The 23,150-nt window shown below is 42.3% G+C and overlaps 1 protein-coding gene across 1 annotated transcript; it reads left to right on the forward strand.

Moving 5' to 3' along the window:
• The first annotated feature begins 1,743 nt into the window (after positions 1 to 1,743).
• Positions 1,744 to 3,581, forward strand: LOC123133089 (uncharacterized). Its single transcript, XM_044552629.1, has 2 exons — positions 1,744 to 2,169; positions 2,313 to 3,581. Exons 1-2 carry the CDS (start codon positions 1,778 to 1,780, stop codon positions 3,460 to 3,462), a joined length of 1,542 nt encoding a protein of 513 aa, XP_044408564.1. The 5' UTR covers positions 1,744 to 1,777; the 3' UTR covers positions 3,463 to 3,581.
• The last annotated feature ends 19,569 nt before the right edge of the window (positions 3,582 to 23,150 follow it).

Below are 23,150 nucleotides of genomic sequence, written 5' to 3' on the forward strand. Positions count from 1 at the left end.
TCTCCCCACTGTCCTCGCCTCCACAAAATCGTCCATATAACGCATGTCCTCAGAAACTCAAACCCCCCTCTCCATCGCAGAAGGTGGGGGAGATGCAGCTCATAAGCGCGCAGGAGCCTGCGACGGCGGTGCGCGCTAACGAGGGTGCGACGGCCTTGGTGGCAAGCGCGGAAGAGTTAGCGGCTGCAGCAGATCGGTTTTGGGCAAGCGCGGTTTCATACGCAGAACGAGCGGTTGAGGCTGCGGCCTAGGCGGCACGCGATGATGAGTCCGACATTGCCTTGGAGTTGGCGACACAAGTGGATTTCGTTGTGGTATGGGCGACAACCTCCTTAGGGTCTGCTAGAGCTCTAGTAGCACACGCAGCAAATGCCTTTGCTGTTTACGACCGCATAGAACATGTCCGTCAAGGCCGCGTCGTATGCGTGTGTTTGCCTGTGGACGGGATTTTCCCTGAGCCCGGAGCTACTCTCATGGAGTAGGAGCAGACGAATGGCCGGCCTATGAAATGTTCAAGTACATGGCCGTCGCCGACCCAACTCTCGACACTTCCTTCCGAGAGAGCATTTTTCTTCAATCCGGAGAATATTTCAACATCGCCGCACCAACAGGCTAGCTCCGTAACGAATGCCAACCAGTAGTTGTTTATATTTTGCTGTTTTCTGAACCTTGTTGATCCGCTATTATGTTGTTTGGTTGATTATTTATGAGTACGAACAGTAATTTGTGCAATCATTTTCTGAATCATATGCATATTAGCATGAATTATATGTGTTATTGCCGGTCTGTGCTACTACACAACTCTGATTACTAACCTGTTTACCGGGTATCACACACATCTTATTATACCGAATCATTTGTGATTTTTTATCATCGCAAACAATTCACCCGAGTGACCTGTTTGCCTTGTATCACACATATATTATCACTTGTAAACGTCTGTGTTATTTTTTACCATCAGTTCATCTGAGCTGCCTATTTGCCGAGTATCACACGCATCTTGTTAAGTTGAACTGTTTTTGTTCTCCTGGCTCATCGTATCAGTTCATCCGAGTGAATTGTATGTCGTCTGTCGCACACACCTTGATCTGTCCGACCGTTTCTGTTGTGTTGGCTAATCACAAACTGTTCATCCGGTTGAACTGTATGTCGTATATCTCACACACCTTCATATTGCTGACTATTTTTGTTGTTATGCTCCTCGCAAACACTTAATTCGAATGAACTGTATGCAACGTATCACACACACAACTGTAATCTGAATTGTGTTTGATGTCTCCACATTCGCAAACCGTTTTATCATTTTTGACGGTTTCCTTACAACACCGTTTGCGATTAATGCATCGCAAAACAGTTTCGTTGAAGGGACTCTGATTGTAGTGTCACGTTAGCAGCATACTGTAGTAGTGAGGCGTTGCCGGAGAGGGCTCGCCGACCATGTGAGGAGGGGGTGTGGAGGGTTTAGGCCTGGATTGCCTTGGGGGAAGAAAGAGTAAGTAGATGAACAGTGGACGTGGGAAGAAAAGGGTTGGAGGAGGAAGTAGATGATTTGGCCGCTCAATCCTAATCCAACGGCTGCGAGCAAAAGTGACTTATGCCAAGAAAAAAAATCAGATGCCTGACGTGTAGGCGCTCCCATATTTTGAACACGTCTACGTCCTGCAACGATCTAATCCTCTGCCACCTATATTCATCTATATATCACAGCCGAAATGGAGTCACGAGCAAAGTAAGCAGCACTGCACTACCTTAGAGAATACTCAGAGGCATTGAGAGGATGGCGGTGGAAATACATCTCCCATGCTGCTTCGCTCTCAAGTCGAAGCGCCATGAGAGCTACCTTCGTTATGTTCACGAGGAAGGAGACGAGACGACCAACGGGCAGCTGCAGCTCAACGGCGAGGACGCCGTCAACCCCTTCACCAGGTTCGATTCCGAGCCGTCGCTGCTGCACGAAGGTATGGTTCACATTCGATGCCGCTACAACCGCAAGTACTGGGTGCCTCGTCAGCGTGGCGGCGGCTGGTGGATCGCCGCGGACGCCCATGAGCCGGAAGAAGACATCGACAGCGCCAACTGCACCCTCATCAAACCCATCATCAGTGTCACAGACTCCAAGTCCAAGGCCAACGATGACGATACTACTACTGGAGCCGCCATGACCGTCAGGTTTCACAATTCATTATACTTATGAATATAGATACTAGTAGCTTACTGGGTTCTTTATAGCTAGCATAAGAAATTAATTATAATTATTCCTCTTGGTCTTGTGGTGAGATATCTCGATTGATCACGCATTGCGTTGTGTGCAGGTTCCTCCACGCTGGCCATGGCAAAGACACGCGCATGACCTTCTCCATGGACCGCGGCACCGCCGCCTGCATGCGCGTCCGTGAGAGCGATGCCAAGGAAGAAGAAGAAGAAGAAGAAGATGGTGGTGACGACTTCACCGTCCTCAACCTCTCCAGCAGCCCCAGGAGGCTACCAAGGTTGGTGGTGTTCAAGGGCGACAACAACCTCTACTTGAGCGGGGTGACGATCAGTGGCCGCAACTACCTGCAGTTCTCAGCGCGCGACCCCGGCGACCCCACGGTGGCGCACGAGATAACCTACCCCGGCAGCAACAACAGAATGCACCTGCGCAACATCCACCACAACATGATGTGGGGGTTTCGCAGCATCGATTCAGAGTGGGTCTTGGCCAACATCGCCCCTACTCAGGCGGGGGGGCTCAACTCCATGTTCCAGGCCGTGGATGTCAAGGACTACTTCGCCCTCAGCAACTCCTCCTCCGGGGTCACACGCTACCTCAGAAGGAGGACGAGTGGCGGCATCACCAACTGCCTCAACGGCGGCTCCACGAGCAGGGGCATCACCGCCGACGCGCGGATCAGGGTGGAGGAGCCCGTCCTTGACCGGGAGATCTACAACGTCGAGTACAGGCTGAACAATGTCAGGATCTACGAAACCAGCGTCATCACCATGGCCACCACGGCCGCCGTCAATGACACCTCCAAGGAGAACATCAAGACGCTCACTCTCGCCTACGAGGAGTCCGAGTTGAGCACCTGGGACGCCACCCTCGAGCTCAAGCTAGGGTACAAGTCCAGGCTCCGAGCCGGGTTCCCAAAGCTCGGCCTCGGTGCCACCGTCAACATCTCCGCCGAGTTCTTCGGGGCCTACAACTGGGCCGAGACCATGGAGAAGAAGGTGAGCCATGAGGTTGAGTACGAGGTCACCGTGCCTCCCAAGACCAAGGTAACCGTCAGACTCATCGCGACGAGGAGTGCCATCGACGTCCCCTTCGACTACCAGCAGAGGGACGTCATGTCCACCGACGGAAAAGCTCGGGTTGTTAGCAGGACGGATGGCCTCTACACTGGCGTCAACAGCTACAACTTCAAGTTCCAGACCACGGAGGAGAAGCTCAAGCCAAGGCTTTTGGCCACAACCCCTCCTTGAGTTCTGTATACGTACATGTATGGGACGTACTAATAAATAAAGTCCATAAAACGAGTGCCGGGTCCCAATGTGTTTCCAAAGTTTTCCAGTGAGTTGTACTAATAAAAAAATAATCCAAATGTTTTCTCCGCCTTAGAATTTTCTCATAAAAAGATTTCTCAAATTGAGCCCACGCTTTTTTGGTCGAAACGAGCGCATGCATGTGCTAATTTCTTGTCTGATAGTGCATTTGGTTGTGGCATTAAAGGCATTCACGCTGCTTCCTTCAGTTTGATAAAAACATAACCATGCGCATTCATTTCGGGTTTTCAAAATTAAAAAAAATCATATCTTTGAAACCGTGCGTCAAAATTCAGATTCGTCTTCATCGTTGGAATCCTCGCAACAAGATCTTTCAAACCATATCCCGCATGGGCGTGTTTCGATGAATATTTTTCGATGCCAACGTTGGTTCCATATGGTGCAACTCTATTACTGCATGGTGCAAGTTTAGTATTGCATCAAATATCACCGAACAATATCAAGGTAATGAAAGCTTTAAAAAATTCATTCACATCAAATGGCTTTGTTTTTTGTCAAGAAATTAATTAGACAATTATTGAGAAAACATATAATCACATAAACATGTTTAAAGTAAATATTGGATATGCTACTATCTGTAAAACCCACAACAGCACTTGAAAATGTACAAATTCTGAATACACGTCAAGCACATGTGACGCTTATCGAAGATAATAAACCATCCTACCATCTAGCTCCAGGCTTTGCTCTGCGGCATTGCCACTGGGGTCTCCTTCTCCGTATCGCCCTTTCCTGCACCTATTGGGATCCCATTCATAATTGTGTATCGCTCGAAAGTCAGAATTGATGCAACTGATTGTCAATGGAACGCAGCAACAGATCGGCCCGATTAGTAAAACAAATCGAAGCTCACCTGGCATAAGTGGGTGGAGCTAGAATATTGAATTGTTTCTTCCAAACCTGAGTGCTGGAACAACCCAAACCAAGTTGTAAAGTGTCAGCTTGAATGAAAATTACTAACAATAGATTAATCAATTTTTTCAGGGATAACATATAAAGCATTTCGATCGTGCAAGGAAGTAGTATTGCACCAAGGAAAAAAAGTGATGCATCTGACCATGAAGCAATGTCTATCAGTCACACATGATACTCAAGTTGCTTTCCAATTTTGACACGCACTTTCTATCTTGATTGTTAGGAAGATTTATGGTGGTAGCAGCTTCATTATATTATATTAGGATGACTGGTGTACGGAACAGTATATAGATTAGCCTTTTATAATTATAACCATAAATTACTTAAACAAAAACCAAATTATATTCACTGGACATGGTAAGTAATAAAATTATTGTTGCAACAACAATCATTAATTTAGTAGTAAATCTTGTTCGGACACGGTTGCATTGAAGAAAAAGGTATCATGTTAGCTCCTAACTCTAACAATGAAGATCGATAAAGTAAAGAGAAAAGAGATATACTATAATCTGTAGCAAACCATTTCCCATGTGAACCATTTCAGCTACATGCAAAAAAGATAATTGAAGGCATGTTCTTAACTCAAAGAAAACTTACTCCTCTCCACCATCTTCCTCACAAAACAAAATGGAATCCCGATGATACATCTGCTTTGAGATTCAGGCGCACTGGGCAAACACTTGCCCTTGCAAATTCACAGTAAATAATACAGAGGTAACAACTTAATCTAGAAGCAAAGATCATTAGTCAAAGTAGCAGGGAAATAAGTAAATATCGAGCTTCCTTCCATGGCACCCAACAACGAAACCCTTGTAGGATCATACCCAATGGAGGTCGACATAACCAGGCTCAGTGGCGGAAGACGAAAACAATTAAGGTGTGGCGAACTCTTAAGCATAATGTTTTTTATGAAAAACAGCAAAAGAAAAACTAACATCATCTCTAAGGTTGGGGACAAATCTATCAATTGGAATGCCAAGTGCTGGATCACCACTTATGTAATCTAGACAAAAAACAATTATACCTTCAGCTCCTAGAACCTCAACATTCTCTACCACAATAGCTTCACTGAATCTGCAATCTGTTCTTCCACTTGTTCGGCTCGCATAAAATTTGCATTCTCTTCTTCCGAGGAATTCACTTGATCTTGATGGGGTACTTGGATTAGAGCCGCTGCCACTATCAAGTCCTTCAAATATATCTTGTCAAATCTGCAATTCACAACATTAAATTGTAACAAAAATCACTATACATTGCATATTAGAAGCTATTCTAAAATCTTAAATGCTAGTAAAATTCAAAAATATACCTCTCCCCTTTGCTAGCCCTTCCTCTTGTTTATTCTTGCCTTGCCGGTCATGAAGGATGTGGAGCTGGTGACCACCGCGCCGTGCCGCCGTCCACTAGGCCGCGGCCACAGCCGCCCTATCGCTTGCTCGACATCCAGAGCCGCCCTCCATGGCTCCGCCATTTACCGCCGTCTCGTTGTCCGCCACTCTGCGTTTCACATACTTCTTCAACATTTTTCAAGTACCCATTCAATTTTTAAATACTCATTCAACGTTTTTCAAATACTTGTTCAACATTTCTAATACTTATTCAACATTTTTTAAATAATTTTTCAACATTTCTCACATACTCGTTCAACATTTCTAATACTTACTATATATATATATATATATATATATATATATATATATATATATATATATATATATATATATACGCACACGCTAAGGAATAGTTATTCTTCACCCTTTTTATTGTGACATCAATGCACCGTATTTTTACGTTTCATAAAATTAGTCTTATTTCATACATAAAAAGAGAATGTAAGAAAATATGTACTCGTCGTAAAAAATATTTTATGTTACCTAAAATTACGAATGTAAAAACATAGTGTAAAACATACATAAAATATGATTTTTCTGGTCTTATAACCTATATTTTTGTTATTTATATCAAATTTTACGTACTAAATCAATGTGCATGTAGCTATTTATATTCTAAATGTAATTTATTTAGCAAGCAATCGTAAGATTACCTCGGGCGAAGAATAATTTATTCTGCACCCTGTATGATAAATAGTAACATATAGAAAAGTATGCAAATAAAACAGAAACGAAAAAATAAAAGAGAAAAAAATAGGCCGTAGCTGGGCCGGCCCAGCTGGTTTTTCCCCGACGAGAGCCTTCGCCCGTGTCTCGCTTAAAGCGAGAAATAAGGGGCCCCTAGCGTAGCCAGCCGAAATCACTAATTAAGGAGTACTCCTTGCGGAGATCACTCCAACTTCCCCAGGTTGTGACAAGTGGCGTGCTGCATGTGCGCCACTTGTCCCAACCTGGGAGTTTTCCCTTTTTTCGTAGATCCGTTTATTCAAAATGTTTTATCTTTTAAACCGTGCATCAAAATCTCGAACCGTTTTCGCCATTGGATTCCTCGAATCGAGATCTTCAAAACTAGATCCCATGTTGATAGATTTTGACGAACTTTTTTTCACGAAAAAACCGACAAAAAAACCGAACCGGAAACACGGGTTTTTTTCCCTTTCCGAAAGAGGCACGCCCGTGCCTCTGGCGAAAGCACAACCGTGCCTCTGGCGGAAGAAAAACCGTGCCTCTCGCGAAAGAAAAAAAACAGAAACACATTTTTTTTCCTTTTCCGAAAGAGGCACGCCCGTGCCTCTCGCGAAAGCACAACCGTGCCTCTCGCGGAAGCAAAACCGTGCCTCTCACGGAAGAAAAAAAACAGAAAACGTGTCTTTCCCATTCAGAAAGAAGCACGCCCGTGCCTCTGACGAAAGCACAACCTTGCCTCTGGCGGAAGCAAAACTATGCCTCTCGCGAAAGAAAAAAAAATGAAAAACGGGTTTTTTTCCTTTTCCGAAAGAGGCACACCCGCGGCTCTCGCGAAAGCACAACTGTGCCTCTGGCGGAAGCAAAACTGTGCCTCTCGCGAAAGAAAAAAAACAGAAAACACATTTTTTCCCTTTCCGAAAGAGGCACGCCCGTGCCTCTCGCGAAAGCACAACCGTGCCTCTGGCGGAAGCAAAACCGTGCCTCTCGCGAAAAAAATGAATTTTTTTGCGTAAAAGAAATATTTTTTTCGAAAATTATTTTTGGTCGAAAAGCTAAGGAAGACCGGCAGAAAACCAAAACGTCAAAAAACCCCAAAAAAACCTTTTAAAAAGCTGAAAACGCGTGCGTAAAAATAAAAATAAATAAAATCCGGAGGGAGCGCCCATAGCGTGACACGTGGTGAATGGCTGTGAGCGCGTCAAGTGGCGTTGATCGTTGCGAGGCTCCCGAAGGAGCGCTCGTTAATTAGTTGCTCCCGTAGCCAGCAATGGACCTCTTTTGCGAAGCGCTGGAATGGGCTGCCCGACGGCCCAGTTTACCAGAGAACTTCATTTCAGCCTCTGGAAGAGCAGCCCACATGACTGATGGGCCAGATTTTACACAGTCCGGACCAGACGAGATCCAATGGCCAGAAACAGGTAGATCGCGAAAACGGATGGCAAAAAATGCAAATGCTCTATTTATCCAAACTGTGAAGATAAATACCAGCACATACTCTTTTTATCCAAAATATTATCTTCCTATTACTATTCATACAGAGCCTAAATGTCAAAATTACTCATTACAAACCTTTTCTATTTTTTGGGTTACAAATTGAGCCAAATGTTAGCATTGTTACAAGCCGAAATGATTAGCTACATAAAGTACTTTATGTTGTTTTGTCACATTGTGACCTCATATTAAAAATCCATTAATTTGCTTCAGGTTGAAGACGCCTTGGCCCTGCTTCCACGGAGCATGTGAACAGAGTATGTGCTACCCATTTTCAAAGCTCACAGAAACATCATCGATAATTTGCTACCTCTTCTAACAACATCGGAAAAATGGACACAGAAAAATGCAAACAATAGTCAAATTGTTGTAAGACATAAACCAAACAAACCACACATCGGAAAGATGCACACTGAAAGATTCCGAAGAATTTTAACAAGTTACTGACTAGACTGCTAACTTGACTACTGTCTACAATATTATGAAATAATAGTACAAATGGGTTGTAAATAGTCCGCTTCACCACCCATGACGCCGTACAAGACGCAACAACCGACTTACTATGTAGAGGGTTAATTTCAGCGTCAACCATGTCAGTGGCCACGGCAAACAACACATGGTAGAAACCTACAACAGAATGCCATTTCCACGTCTTGGCTGTCAAAAACCAACGACACCTGCACAACAGTCAATATCGTCAGTCAAAAACCAGTTTGTACTAGACATCCTCGTTGAAAAGCCAATCAAGTCATATCTCACAATTGTGCATGATTGCAACAGTAAACATCGACTCATGTACGCGCTCAACATATACAACAATATCCAAAGATGAAAATCGTCTCAGCATCATTAGGAAAAACGAACATCAGCGCAGCAATAGAAGAGCAATCAACTTGTAGTTTGTACTACACACTACACATCGTCAAATAGCCAACATGTTCATTAGCTTTCTGCTACAACAGTACAAACTAAAAGTTCATTAACCCAATGCCTCCATCAGAGACAAATACCTATCTTTTTTATTTCCTTTTTTCTTTATCATATATTCTTTCTTTTTTTGGTTTTCAGTTTTTTTGTTTTCTTTGCTTCTTTTGGTTTCTGTCTCCATTTTTAGTTTTTAGTTTTTCCTTTTTCTTATATTTGTTTTCAATTTCACTCTATATTTTTGTGTATTTCAAAATATATTTTACTAAGTGATCAACATTTTTATATACATGTTCAACATTGTCCGAATGCTTATTCGACATTTTCAAAATACCTGTTCAGAATTTTAAATACGCATTCAACATTTTCAAATACTTCTTCAACATTTTTCAAATAGTCTTTCAACATGCTTTAATACTTATTCAAAATTTTACATATGCTTGTTCAACATTTTAATGCTTACTCAACATTTTTTTCAAAATACTTGTTCAACATTGTTCAAATAATTGCTCAACATTTCTTAATACTTATTCAACATTTTTAAATAATTGTTCAACATTTTAAATATTTATTAAACATTTTTGAAATACTTATACAACATCTTTCAAATACTGATTCAATTTTTTAATACTTATTCAACATTTTCCAAATACTTTTTAAACATTTCTAATACTTGCTCAACATTTTTTAAATAATTGTTCAACATTTTTCACAAACTCGTTCAACCTTTCTTAATAATTATTCAACATTTCTTAATAATTATTGAATTTCTAATACATAAAAAGAAAAGTATGAAAGTAAAGAAAATGATAAAATAAAACAATAATATGTATATGTACTATTTATACGAAGCCTAAATGTCAAAATTACCCATTACAGACCTTTTTCTATTTTTCGGGTTTGGAGGGTGTAGGTACATAATGCAAAAAATTAAGCCAAATGTTAGCATTGTTACAAGCGGAAATGATTGCCTATGTAAAGTACTGGTGCATTGACTAGTAAGAAACTGTTACCACTACATACACATCAATTATGCTTCATCCCTACCCCAAGAGAAAACATCCCATGCATCAGCTTAATTCTTTACAGACCATCAATCAATAATAAAGAGCCATGGTGAAAAGCTGCGCAGTGAGGACAGTGAGGTAGATCTTTTTGTTTTTTTTTTAGAATCGAGTGAGGCGAGAGCTCCTTTTTTGAGGGGAGAGCTCAAGTGCAAGCAGCGAGCAGGAGGAGCCAATGGTCATGTTGAAAAGAGTCATGGTGAAAAGATGAACACAGAAAAATGTAAATAATGGTCATGTTGTTGGGCTTTGCGTGACCAAAAAGCTTGCTCGGAAGACATAAACCAAATGAACCACACATGGGAAAGATGCGCACTGAAAGATTCTGAAGCACTCTAACAAGTTACTGACTAGACTGCTAACTTGACTACTGTCTACAAATATTATGAAATAATAGTACAAATAGGTTCTAAATACTAAAAATCTGCTTCACGAGCCACGACGTAAAACCGTACAAGATGCAACAACCGACTTACTACGTACACTAGTAGAAAACGGAGCTTTAAAACCGGTTTGTAAGGGCCTTTAGTGCCGGTTATGGAACCGGCACTAAAGTGTGGGCACTAAAGCCCCCCCCCCCTTTAGTACCGGTTCGGCATGAACCGGCGCTAAAGTGCCACCACGTCCTGGTATGGGGGACCTTTAGTACCGGTTGGTGTTACCAACCGGTACTAAAGATTTTTTTGAAAATTTTGGAAAAAGAAATTTTTTTTTTTCGATTTTTAATTTTTCTAAATTATTTGATAATTTAGTCTCTAATCACCTCTCTTAACTGCTCAAGTGTGGATCACTCATTCCAAATCATCTAACTTCCCGACCAGTCACCCATCCCTCTCACTACTCCAGCCCGAGCACGCTTAACTTTCGGGTTCTATTCTCCTTCGTTTCCAAGTCTGCACTTGTTGTTTTCCTGACAATAGTAAGATGTTAATCCTATTAGCACTCAGGAGTTTAGCTTGAACATGAAGTCACACATTTCACCATTTGAGTTTGAAACTATTATTCTAAAAAAACAGTAATTATTTAGTAATGCTAATATTGCTTGAATAAGTTTGACCATAGTTTGACCACAGTTTGACCATAGTTTGACCATATTTGACCAAAATTCAAAAAATTAAAATAATTATTTAGTAACACTAATATTCTTGAATAATTATGTAGTAACATTAATACTTCTTGAATAAGTAGTTTGACCAAATTTAACAAAAAAATTTAGAAAAACTGAAATTTGACCATATCTTTTTTTCCTTTTGGAATTTGAGGATTCTAAAAAATTCCAAACAGGCCGTAGGCGGTCTCCATCGGATGCGGATTTTCGTGCTGAATTTTTTGATATATTATACGTTTTTTTCCGACATCGTATGCAAAAGTTATAGTCGTTTTACATTTTCCCTACACTTTTTGCAAAACATGTCCAAATTTAAGTTTTCAAATTTTCCTAACTAGTAGATGTAGTAATATAACTACCTCTCGAAAGGTTTTATTTCTGAAGTTTTTATCATTTTCTTTTGATTTTTTCAAAACTGAAATGGCGATACACGGGGGGGAGGGGGGTAGAGTTTGAAAATTGCCCTATAGTGCCGGTTTGTGTCTTCAACCGGGACTATAGGTTAAGACTCTGTTGTGTCGGTTGGTGACGCAAACCGATACTATAGGTTAGACCTTTAGTACCGGTTTGTGTCACAAACCGTCACTAAAGGGGCTCGTGGGGCCCTGGCCTGACGCCAGCCTGCCACCACCCCTTTAGTACCGGTTCGTGGCACGAACCGGTACTAAAGGTTCATTTCGAACCGGCACTAATGCATAGCCATTCGAACCAGCACTATTGATCACATTAGTGCTGGTTTTTTTACAAACCGACACTAATGTGCTTCACGTTTAACCCTTTTTATACTAGTGGTAGAGGGTTAGTTTCAGCATGGCATCAACCATGTCAGTGGCCACAGCAAACAACACATGGTGGAAACCTACAGCGGAATGTCCGCGGCCTCAACCAGCCGGCAAACTGAGCGGCAGTCTGCGAAGTAGTCACAACCAGTAAAGTAGTGATCATGTGCCTGCAGGAAACCAAGATCGACGTCTGGACCCCAACCATCGTCAGAGAAATTGGGGGTTTTGCACTGCCTGAATGCATTGTCCTCCCTGCAATCGGTCCCGCGGCGGAGCAGCCATCTTCTGGAACAGCAAGCTGTCCACCATTGCATCTCATGTTGTCGGCGAGTTCGCGATCACTGCAAAGGCGACGCTACTCCAGCAATCCTCGAGCTTCTGGCTAACGACTGTATACGGACCAACCGAAGACAGTAGGAAACCTGATTTCCTCAACGAGTTAGCTAGAACGGCACCCCCTCCTAGTGATCCATGGCTCATCAACGGCGATTTTAACCTCATCTACGAGGCGAGAGACAAAAACAACCACCACCTCTACCGCGGGCTCATGGGCATGTTCAGACAGGCCATTGACAACGCCGGTCTAAAAGAAATCAAATGCAAGAACCGCCGATACACCTGGAGTAACGAGCGCGAGAACCCGACCGTCGTTAGCATCGACAAGTTTTTCTGCACTAGTAGTTGGGATGATCTCTTCCCCTCAAGTGTGCTGATGGCAGCATCTACAGCAGTGGTCGGATCAATGCCCGCTCCTCCTGGCCGACGCTGCCACCCCTCGCCACCGTGCAAAATTCAAATTTGAGAGTTTCTGGCCGCTCTTCCCGCGCTTCCAAAAGACGGTCACTCACGCTTGGAGCCGGCCAGTCCAAAGCACCTGTGCTTTCCACCGGCTTGCAACCAAGATGGCGCGCACGGCCAAGGACTTGAAAGTTTGGAGCTCCTCCTTCTTTAGTGATGCCAAGCTCCAATTCCACATAGCTAGCAAGATCATCCTACGCTTAGACATAGCTCAAGAATCCCGCAACCTCTCCACGCCGGAATTTAATCTCCGACGGCTCCTCAAACAAAGGCTGCTCGGCCTCGCGGCGATTGAGCGCGCGCGAAAGCGCCAAGCTTCCAGGCTGACCTGGATCAAACTGGGAGACGCGGGAACCAAGTACTTCCATGCAAATATTCGAGCGCGACGCAGAAAGAACTTCATCCATAGCCTGAGGACTGGCAACGGCATTGTCACATCGCATGAGGACAAGGAGACAATCATTTTCGAGCATTTCAACTCCATCCTCGGCTCCAAGGGGGACTGCCATAGGGCCATCAACTGGAGCCAACTGCAGCTGCCCTCTGTTCGAGGTGGCGGCCTCGACAACCCCTTCTCCGAAGAAGAAGTATGGGAGGCGATCAAGGCCTCTCCTACAGAAAAAGCTCCGGGCCCGGATGGATTCATCGGCACTTTCTTCCGTAGCGACTGGCAAACAATCAAGCACGGCATCATGGGAGCCTTCCACCAATTCTACTCCATTGCCGGCGGCGGCCTAGACGCCCTCAACTCTGCAATGGTAGTGTTGATCCCGAAAAAGGATGGGGCAGAATCAGTCTCTGATTTCAGGCCAATTAGCTTAATCCACTCCATCGCAAAACTATTTACCAAAGTCCTCTCCTTGCGGTTGTCAAAAGTCATCAGCACCATCATCTCGCCGGCACAATCTGCCTTCCTAGCAAAGAAGAGCACACACGACAGCTATCTCTACATCCAAAATGCAGTTAGAAGCCTGCACCGCCTACAAGCCCTAGGCCTTCGACAATGTTTCGTGGGAATACCTACTGCAACTCCGACAATCCCTAGTCCTTCGACATGATGTGTGCTATTGTTGGAATTTTATTTTATTTTATTTTGCTTGCTGTTTTAATATAAATACTTAGATCTAAAGGTTTTTAATGAGAGAGAGTCCTCAAATAGCTACCCATTTCCTTAACTACTCGCTTGATCTTTCACTTATATCTTTTTGGATTAGTTTGTCATTTACTCTTGTGCTTCACTTATATCCTATGAGTAAATTGTTGAATGAATTTAATCACATTGGCTTTAGAAAGTGAAATCTATTGAAGCTTGACAATCACAATTAATATTGGTCATACAAGCAATACATGAATGATTAATTAGTATAAGGAAGAGAACTTTCACATACAAATATATTATATTGGATATCTTCTATGATTGTGAATACCAATTAATTATGTTACAACTTGAGAAAATTAGTTGAATTTGGACAAGGAAGACAACATAATGACTTATGGTTGTGTATATTTGCATAGAAGTTGTATTGTTATGGATCCTCCAACATGTGGTGTTTGCTTAGGATCTTTAGCTAGCCAAAAATTCGTACTAAGTAGAGATACTACTTGAGCATCCAAAAACCCTTAAACCCAGTTTCTTGCCATGAGTGTCCACCATATCTACCTATGGATTGAATAAGATCCTTCAAGTAAGTTCTCCTTGGTGCAAAAAGCAATAAAAATTTCTCCTAAAATATATGTGATCATTTATTGCAAGGGAAAATAAGCATGTACGAACTTGTGATGGCAAATAAATAAATGTGACAGACTGCATAATAAAGGTCGGTAATATAACATGATGTACCTTCGCATTGAGAGCTTATGCATCCAAAAATAAAAAGTGCATAACAACCTCTGCTTCCCTTTGTGAAGGGCCTATCTTTTACTTTTGAGTATTTACTTTTATGCAAGAGTCAATAGTATGCATTCTCTTTTCAACCTCAATCCTTCTCTAGTTGGCAAGCATTATGTGGTGGGGAAAGATCTAGGCACATATGGCCAGTCAAATATATTTGATCATGAATTATTATTGTTGACAATTATCTCTATGATAAATGAGTTGAGAGGCAAAACATTAAGCCCCTATCTTTCTCCGTGTTCGATGCATGTCATTTGTTCTAAAATATGCTCTGAGTACTAGCAATCATATAAGACTAAAATGATGATTGAGTATTGGGAGCTCTTACTTAGACTTTGTTGAGAATAAGTTGAATTGCAATTGTTTGGTGACTAAGAACATAGGTTGTTAAGTTTCAAGAGTATGCATTGTTTTAACCATAACATGTTAATTGATTGCTACTTTATCATGATGAGTTTTATGAGAAAGAGTTGTTGTTACGATGCTAGGAAAAGTGATCAAAATAATAACTCGTCAAACTTATGCACTATGCTAGCATTCACACTTCTTAAATTATTTATTTTAGCATTTACCTACTCGAGGATAAGTTTGGGGATGTTGATGTGTCTTCAACGTATCTATAATTGATGAAGTATTCATGCCATGTTTCCAATAATTCTATATGGTTTTGGTATGATTTGAATGGAACTAACCAGGACTGACGCTATTTTCAGCAAAACTACTATGGTGTTGTTTTTTGTACAAAAATAAAAGTTCTCCAAATGTAGCGAACCTTTTTTGACGATTTTTGTGGAAGAAGAGAAGCACTAGAAACTTCATGAGAGGGCTAGAAGAGCCACGAGGGCCCCACTACCTATCAGGGCGTGCTAGGGGGCTAGCTCGCCCTGGTGGGTAGTGGGCCCCTCGAAGCCCATCTTGACGTGAGCCCGACCCCAAAAATTACTATTAATAGAGAAACCCCTAGAAATAACCTAAGAAGTTCGACTCCACCGACGCACGCCTTTGTATCTTTTAAATATCATCTGGAGCCCTATTCTAGCACCCTGTTGGAGAGGGAAGTCATCATCGGAGGCCATCTTCATCATCCCGGCGGCCATCATCATGAGGAGGTAGTAGTTCACCCTCGAGGCTAGGGATATGCACAAGTAGCTATGTGTTTGACCACTCTCTCACTCTCGTGTTCTTAATTTAGCACGATCTTGATGTACCGCGAGCTTTGTTAATATAGTTGGATCATATGGTGTTTTCCCCTCTCTATCTTGTTGTCATGAATTGAGTTTTTATCTTTGAGGTTTCAATATTATCGGATTGAATACTTTTATGGATTTGAGAACACTTGATGTATGTCTTGCATGCGGACACCCATGGTGACAATAGGGTGTTCTATTGATTCACTTGATGTATGTTTTGGCCCTCAAATCGTGGATTCCCGAGGTGACATTGGGGTAATCTATGCATAGGGGTTGACGCCCATTTCCGTCCTACTTTCTCCGGTGCAAATATTGGGGCACTCTTTGATTTTGTTTGTGTTGGATTGAATATTATGAATCTGAAGTTGTTTGATGCATATTGTATAATCAACTCATGGATACTTGTGGTGACATTGGAGTATCTAGGTGACATCAGAGTTGGTGGATGTGTACCATATGATGTTATTTTAGTACGAACACTTGGGATGTTTGTGACACTTATATGAATAGCTCAATAGATTGATCGGAAATGATAACTTTGAGGTGGTTACGTACCCTACAAACAATTTCATGTTATGTTCTCTGCTAGATAAGAACTTTGGAGTGACTCTTTGTCACACGTTGAGGGATTGCCATATGATTCAATTGTGTTAGCATTGTTGAGAGATTGCACTAGTGAAAGTATGAACCCTAGGCCTTGTTTTTAAGTATTGAAATACCGCTCGTGCTCCGTTTTATGACTTGCTACCTTGTTGTTTTTATTTTTTTAGATTAAAAAACTTATATCTACTATCCATACTACACTTGTATCACCATCTCTTCGCCGACCTAGTACACCTATACAATTTACCATTGTATTGGGTGTGTTGGGGACACAAGAGACTCTTTGTTATTTGATTCCAGAGTTACATGATAGAGACCATCTTCATCCTACACCTCCCACGGATTGATGAACCTTAGTTCATCTACTTTAGGGAAATTGGCCACTGTCCTACAAAACTCTACGCTTGGAGGCACAACATAAGTCTACAAAAACAAGTTGTGTATTAGACATCACTCGGCGTACCAAATTTCACTGAAAATATTTGGTGCATGTCATTAAATTTGTTGAGAATATGACAAAGACAGCACCGGTTATGAATGCTGGATTTGGGATGGTGTTAATTCTACAACTGGTGCACACATTGAACAAGACCAATTATGTGCACAAAATGCTGGTACAAAGTCTTATTTTTATGTTGATGTTCATAAACTATATATAGCTTCAACGATATGTTACAATTGGTTTTTATTCTACATTGCAACAGAAATTGCCTGCTGCAGCTGTGCCTAAATCGATTTTCTGGCGCAGTCGAATTACACATGTGCCTGCTAATAACACCAAAGTGATTGCAATGTACTGCATTTCTTGTAGAAATGGAACCATACAAATTAACAAGTTCTCTCTTGTGGTGGCAATGCATCCACATTGGAAAATTGGAGACATTATTCTACTCATGCTCTACCAAGTCAGAGGAGGGTTCTTCCTTTTCATTTATGAGATGCCGAGTCGCCGTGATCAGGCTGCTTCCAGCGGATAGTTGTGGTTGTTGGCCCTCTACCTCTTAAAATGAGCTAGTTGTACTATATTAAGTTTGTATATATGGACCATATGGTTGTCAATATTGTTAAGTTCATAATTGTTAAGTACCGTGTAACCTAGATCGGCCTTTTGTCCAATAGTGTCACCACTATATATATGTTACTCAAATGATGTTTGCCAAGTTGTTAAATTTTCATGGAAACTATTAATATCGTACACAGTTCATTCAATTTAAGCATGTGCCCAGTACAGTAGAGGATGTCCATGTTTCCGACGTGATGATCAGCACTGATGTTTAGAACGCATTTGCATATTAGTTGTCCATATTGCAAATTCAGATAATATACAGATAGTCCAACCCATACAGTGACATATTTGACATGCATGAACAAAATCAATCGAGCATATGTATATATGCTCAAATTATTCGTCCAGTGCCTAGTTTGATGAGTAATTTACAATCTATTAGCTCGCTAGGGCGTAGCGCTCACCTCGACATTGGGGATCACTGGTATTGCCTCGGGCGTAGCGCTCACCAGGGCTACCGCGACTGCCGGGTTTGCCCCAATGACGTTTAGTGAGACGGCGATGGCTCTTGCCAGGGTTTCCATCACAGCCCCCAGGCATGCCCCGGCGAAGTCCGGCGTTGCGCCCTCCTATATTTGGACATAAGCTTGCGCCTCGTGCGGCAGCAACCACTGCCGCAGTTGTCCTTGCACTACAAGAAATATATCAACTAGTGACCTTCTGTCAGTGACCCTGGAAGAATTGGTCATAGATCTATGACCATTTGAGACCAATTGGTCAAAAGCTGTTCGGGGGGCTCCAAACCCTAAACCATTGCAACCATTTTGGTCAGAAAGGTCGTAATTTCCTTACACGAAATGGTCACAAAGCAAACAGTGCAGGTCCGCTGCCTTATTTCTAGTTGTTAACGACCAATATAGATGGTCATTGCCTTGTAGATTGTGGTGGGTTGTGATGACTATGCGCCATCTCATCAGTTTTGCCTATGTGTCATGTCCATGTGTCAATTTTTGCCCTAGGTTGTGAAGCAACCTATATTTCTGTTATTCCAAAATTTCCCAAAAAAACCTCATAAATTGTTTGGATCATATCTTCATCAAATATGTCAAAAACCTTCCTTTCCTAGTTCAAAAATAACTCAACAATATTCATTTTCCTATCCTGTTCAAAGCAGCACTTTGTGAAGGAAGTACCACTTTGGCATGTCCAAATGGTATCCATTTTCTACAGTGCTTTCCTATGCCCAAATAACCATCCTCCACCAAATGCCAGCTCAATGCATTCATTATTTTGAGCCCAGCTTCAACATTCGTATTTATGTCCAGTGTGGTACTTTGCAAAGCAAGTACCACCTAGGCTCCTCCTTTTGAGGTGAAAATTTGTGAAGACGGTCTTCTTAGTAACTGATCATCCTCGGCCAAAACTCACGCCCATTAGCCATGTGCATTTCCCGTACCGCAAATCAAACACTTGGCTGCTTATTCATGTTTGAGCATCGATCGGTGTCCTCGTGAGAATCTTATGTTGTGATTTTCTTCCTAGCACCTACCTGGGGAGTGCCCAACCCACTAGAGATGCCTAGGCCGCCCAGAACACAAGGCAACGCCACGATCATGCGGTGACCATGCGGCGGGCATGCGAGCTTACGCGCTCTAGAGTTGGGGCCCTCGGCCGCCGTCCAAACCTCGATGTCTCGCCATCAAACCATGTATTTCTGATTAAATAGATACTTATTTACTTAGAAATGATTTTTGAAAAAAAAATAAAGAGCAAACTATGAGGCAGCTGCAGTTCAAATTTGACCAGCTTCCAGCTGAATCGACGGGAATTTTTCCTTTTCAGCAGAGGTGGATCAAAATTTTGACACCCAACCATTTTGTCAATTGTGCATTAAATATTTCCTAGTATTTTATAAAATTGATTAGGTCCAATTTTGCAACAAATATATGGTAGGTCCTTCACAAAAAAAACTCATTTCGGGCACTTGGAAAATGGAAAATGAATTTTCCGTGCAAAGAAAATGAAAACTCCCTTAGACAACATTGTTTGGAATTCCAAGATGCACCCTTGTGCACAATATGAGATCATTTGAACAAACTATGCCATGAATGTGGCCATAAGATTGATCATTTGGCTTGAAAGCCATGAATCTTCGCGCATGATAGCTCATTTTTAGAACACTTTTTAAAAATAATTACTGTATTACAAGTTTATTATTTTTCCTGGAAACTTGGTCACATATAATGACACAATGCGAAGGTTTTCCAATTTTTTGAATTTTTTTGAATTTTTTATGCCCGTTTCAAAATGCGGTCAAAACGGCGGGCTTGACCGTTCCTATCTAGTGGTTGAATCTTGGAATTTTTTGGTGTTTCTTTGATTAAATAGATACTTATGTACCTAGAAATGATTTTTGGAAAAAATAAAGAGCAAGCTATGAGGAAGCTGCAGTTCAAATTTGACCCGCTTCCTCCTGAATCGGCAGGAATTTCTCTTTTTCACCAGAGGTGGATCAAAACTATTGACACCCAACCATTTGGTCAATTGTGAATCAAATATGGCCTAGTATTTTATAAAATTGATTCGGTCCAATTTTGCAACAAATATATGGTAGGTCCTTGACAAAAAAAAACTCATTTCAGGCACTCGGAGAATGGAAAATCAATGTTCCGTGCAAAGAAAATAAAAACTCCGTTAAGCGATATTGTTTGCCATTCCAATATGCACCCTTGTGCACAATATGAGATCATTTGAACAAACTATGCCATGAATGTGGCCATAAGATTGATCATTTGGCTTGAAAGTCATTGATCTCTACACGTGATAGCTCGTTTCTGAGAACACTTTTTTAAAATAATTGTCGTATTACAAGGTTGTTATTTTTCCTGGGAACTTGTCGACATATAATGACACAATGCGAAGGTTTCCCAATTATTTTTTTTGAATTTTTTATGCCCGTTTCAAAATGCGGTGAAAAAGGCGGGCTTGACCGTTCCTAGCTAATGGTTGAATCTTGGAATTTTTTTTGGTGTTTCTCTGATTAAATAGATACTTATGTACCTATAAATATTTTTTGGAAAAAATAAAGAGCAAACTACAAGGCAGCTGCAGTTCAAATTTCACCCGCTTCCACCTGAATCGGCGACAATTTGTCTTTTTCACCAGAGGTGGATCAAAACTTTTTACGCCCAACCATTTTGTAAATTTTGCATTAAACATGGCCTAGTATTTTATAAAATTGATTTGGTCCATTTTTGCAACAATTATTTGGTAGTTCCTTCACAAAAAAAACCTCATTTCGGGCACTCGGAAAATGAAAAATGAATTTTCCGTGCAAAGAAAATGAAAACTCCCTTAGGCAACATTGTTTGGAATTCCAAGATGCACCCTTGTGCACAATATGAGATCATTTGAACAAACTATGCCATGAATGTGGCCATAAGATTGATCATTTGGCTTGAAAGCCATGAATCTTCACGCATGATAGCTCATTTCTGAGAATACTTTTTTTAAAATAATTATCATATTACAAGTTTATTATTTTTCCTGGAAACTTGGTGACATATAATGACATAATGTGAATGTTTTCCATTTTTTTGATTTTTTTTGAATTTTTTATGTCCGTTTCAAAATGCGGTCAAAACGGCGGGCATGACCGTTCCTAGCTAGTTGTTGAATGTTGGAAAACTTTTGATGTTTCTCTTATTAAATAGATACTTACGTACCTAGAAATGATTTTTGGAAAAAGTAAAGAGCAAACTATGAGGCAGCTCCAGTTCAATTTTGACCCGCTTGCAGCTGAATCGACGGAAATTTGTCTTTTTCACCAGAGGTGGACCAAAACTTCTCACACCCAACAATTTGGTAAATTGTGGTTTAAATATGTCCTAGTATTTTAGAAAATTGATTTGGTACAATTTTTCAACAATTATTTGGTAGGCCCTTCACAAAAAAATCATTTTGGGCACTCGAATAATGATTAAAAATAGCTACAAAGATAAAAAAAATTGCATGCAAACTCGCTATCATCCATAAAATATGCTCTAAATTGATAGAAAAATTTAGTTGTGCCATTTTGCAAAATATTTATGATAGTTGCTTCACAAAACCCTCCTAGTTTTAGTACTTCATAATATTTATGATAGTTTCTTCACAAAATATTCTAAATCATAATTTTTCTGAACCAATCAGAGCTCTTCACGCGGATCACCCCCTTAGCCGATCTGGACCGTCCACATCCGACGGATCCAACGTCTCTCAGGTCCCCTCTCAACCCAACCCTACCCAAACCCTAGCAGCCCCCTTCTCCTCGCTCGATCCAGATCTCGCTCCCCTCGTCTCCCACATCGCCGCCGCCACCCTCGTCTCCCCGATCCCATCCCTCCCATCGTCTCCCTCCCAAACCTTGCCGCCGGCGGCCTCTCCCCCTCCTCTCCGTCGCAACCAGCCCACAGATTTCCTCCCACCTTTCCCCTCCTCCCCTTCTCCGGCCAAGAACCTCGCCGGCGCCTCCGCCCCCTCCTCACCGGCCCGCTATGGCGCTGTACCGCCGCGCGGCCTCCGCGATCCGATGGCGGGGCCCTGCCGCTGCCCTTGCTCCCGGCGTGGGACATGGCGTCGCTCTTCGGCCACGTCGAGCCGGCGCCAAAGGACCCCCCTCGGCGCCACCGAGGCCTTCCTCGCCGACCCCTCCTCCGACAAAGTCAACATCGGCGTCGTACGTGCTTATACTCCTCTCGTCTACTATGGCCCGCGGCTCCTCGGCTTCGGACTGGGCGAGGGACATCACGGTAGAGGACGCGGTTCAGCCCGAGCGCCCGCGCGGCATCGAGAGCTTCGGGATCAGGGACCGAGCCGCCACGCCGCGCGTGCCTGTGGGCTACACGTCGCGATCAGCTGCCTCGGAGCCTCGTGCGGTGGCACATCGTCGCCGTCAACCACGGCGCTAGGACAGCCCGAGGGGAGCAGGAGCGGGAGGATGTATGGCATCCTCGCCATTCTCGGCGCTTCTCTAGCGCTTAGCGTGGTGTCCTGCGTGCTGTGCTACCTCGTGGGTCAGAGCAGCGAGGCTGCTCCGTCCGGAGAGAACCAGGACAAGGTAATCGCCCCTGCTTCTCAATTCTCAAGCATCTTTGTCGTGCAGGCGATCTTTGTCGATCAGTGATTTTGCCGTGAGGCTTACAGGGCATGTTTTTGCCAGCCCAATCACAACATATTTTCCCACTCTAGGAACAGATATAGACGATCAGTGCAGTGCCGATTTTCTTCTACACGCGCACTGGCCTGCAAGATAATGTGCTAATGGTTTTGATAGAGCTGTCGGTCAGATGTTTCTTTGACCACGCTGCTATCGCTTTTTGATGCTCTGTTATATGATTTTAAGTGTCTGACCACTTCATGAGTATGCATAAATGCATTGTCCCTTGTTTACCATGTTGTTGTATCGCTTTTCGTTCATCCTGACCTATGGTGTGTTGCTGTGTTCAGGAGGATCTTTGGTTGTCGGCCTTCCCCATTGGAACCGAGGTCTGTGCACATACCTATCTATTGTTGCGCATTATTTTGACAACTATGTGTTATGCACTTCTGCTTGCTCTTATTGATTGTCTATATCTGTTCCTGCAATGGGAAAACATTGACAAGATAAGGGAGTTCAATTGGAACTTTCAAAATTTAGAGGTATATATAGGACATGTGACTCTGTTGGGCTTGTAGTTGATATTATTGCTTCTTTACCGTAAGATTCATGGTTCA

The sequence above is a fragment of the Triticum aestivum genome, chromosome 6B (genome assembly GCF_018294505.1).
Source record: "Triticum aestivum cultivar Chinese Spring chromosome 6B, IWGSC CS RefSeq v2.1, whole genome shotgun sequence".
NCBI lineage: Eukaryota > Viridiplantae > Streptophyta > Magnoliopsida > Poales > Poaceae > Triticum > Triticum aestivum.

Excerpts from the sequence above, each read along its gene's own strand:
- LOC123133089 (XM_044552629.1), top strand. The coding sequence starts at position 1,778 with ATGGCGGTGGAAATACATCTCCCATGCTGCTTCGCTCTCAAGTCGAAG. Across the intron at positions 2,170-2,312 it reads GGAGCCGCCATGACCGTCAG|GTTCCTCCACGCTGGCCATG; the intron begins GTTTCACAATTC and ends CGTTGTGTGCAG.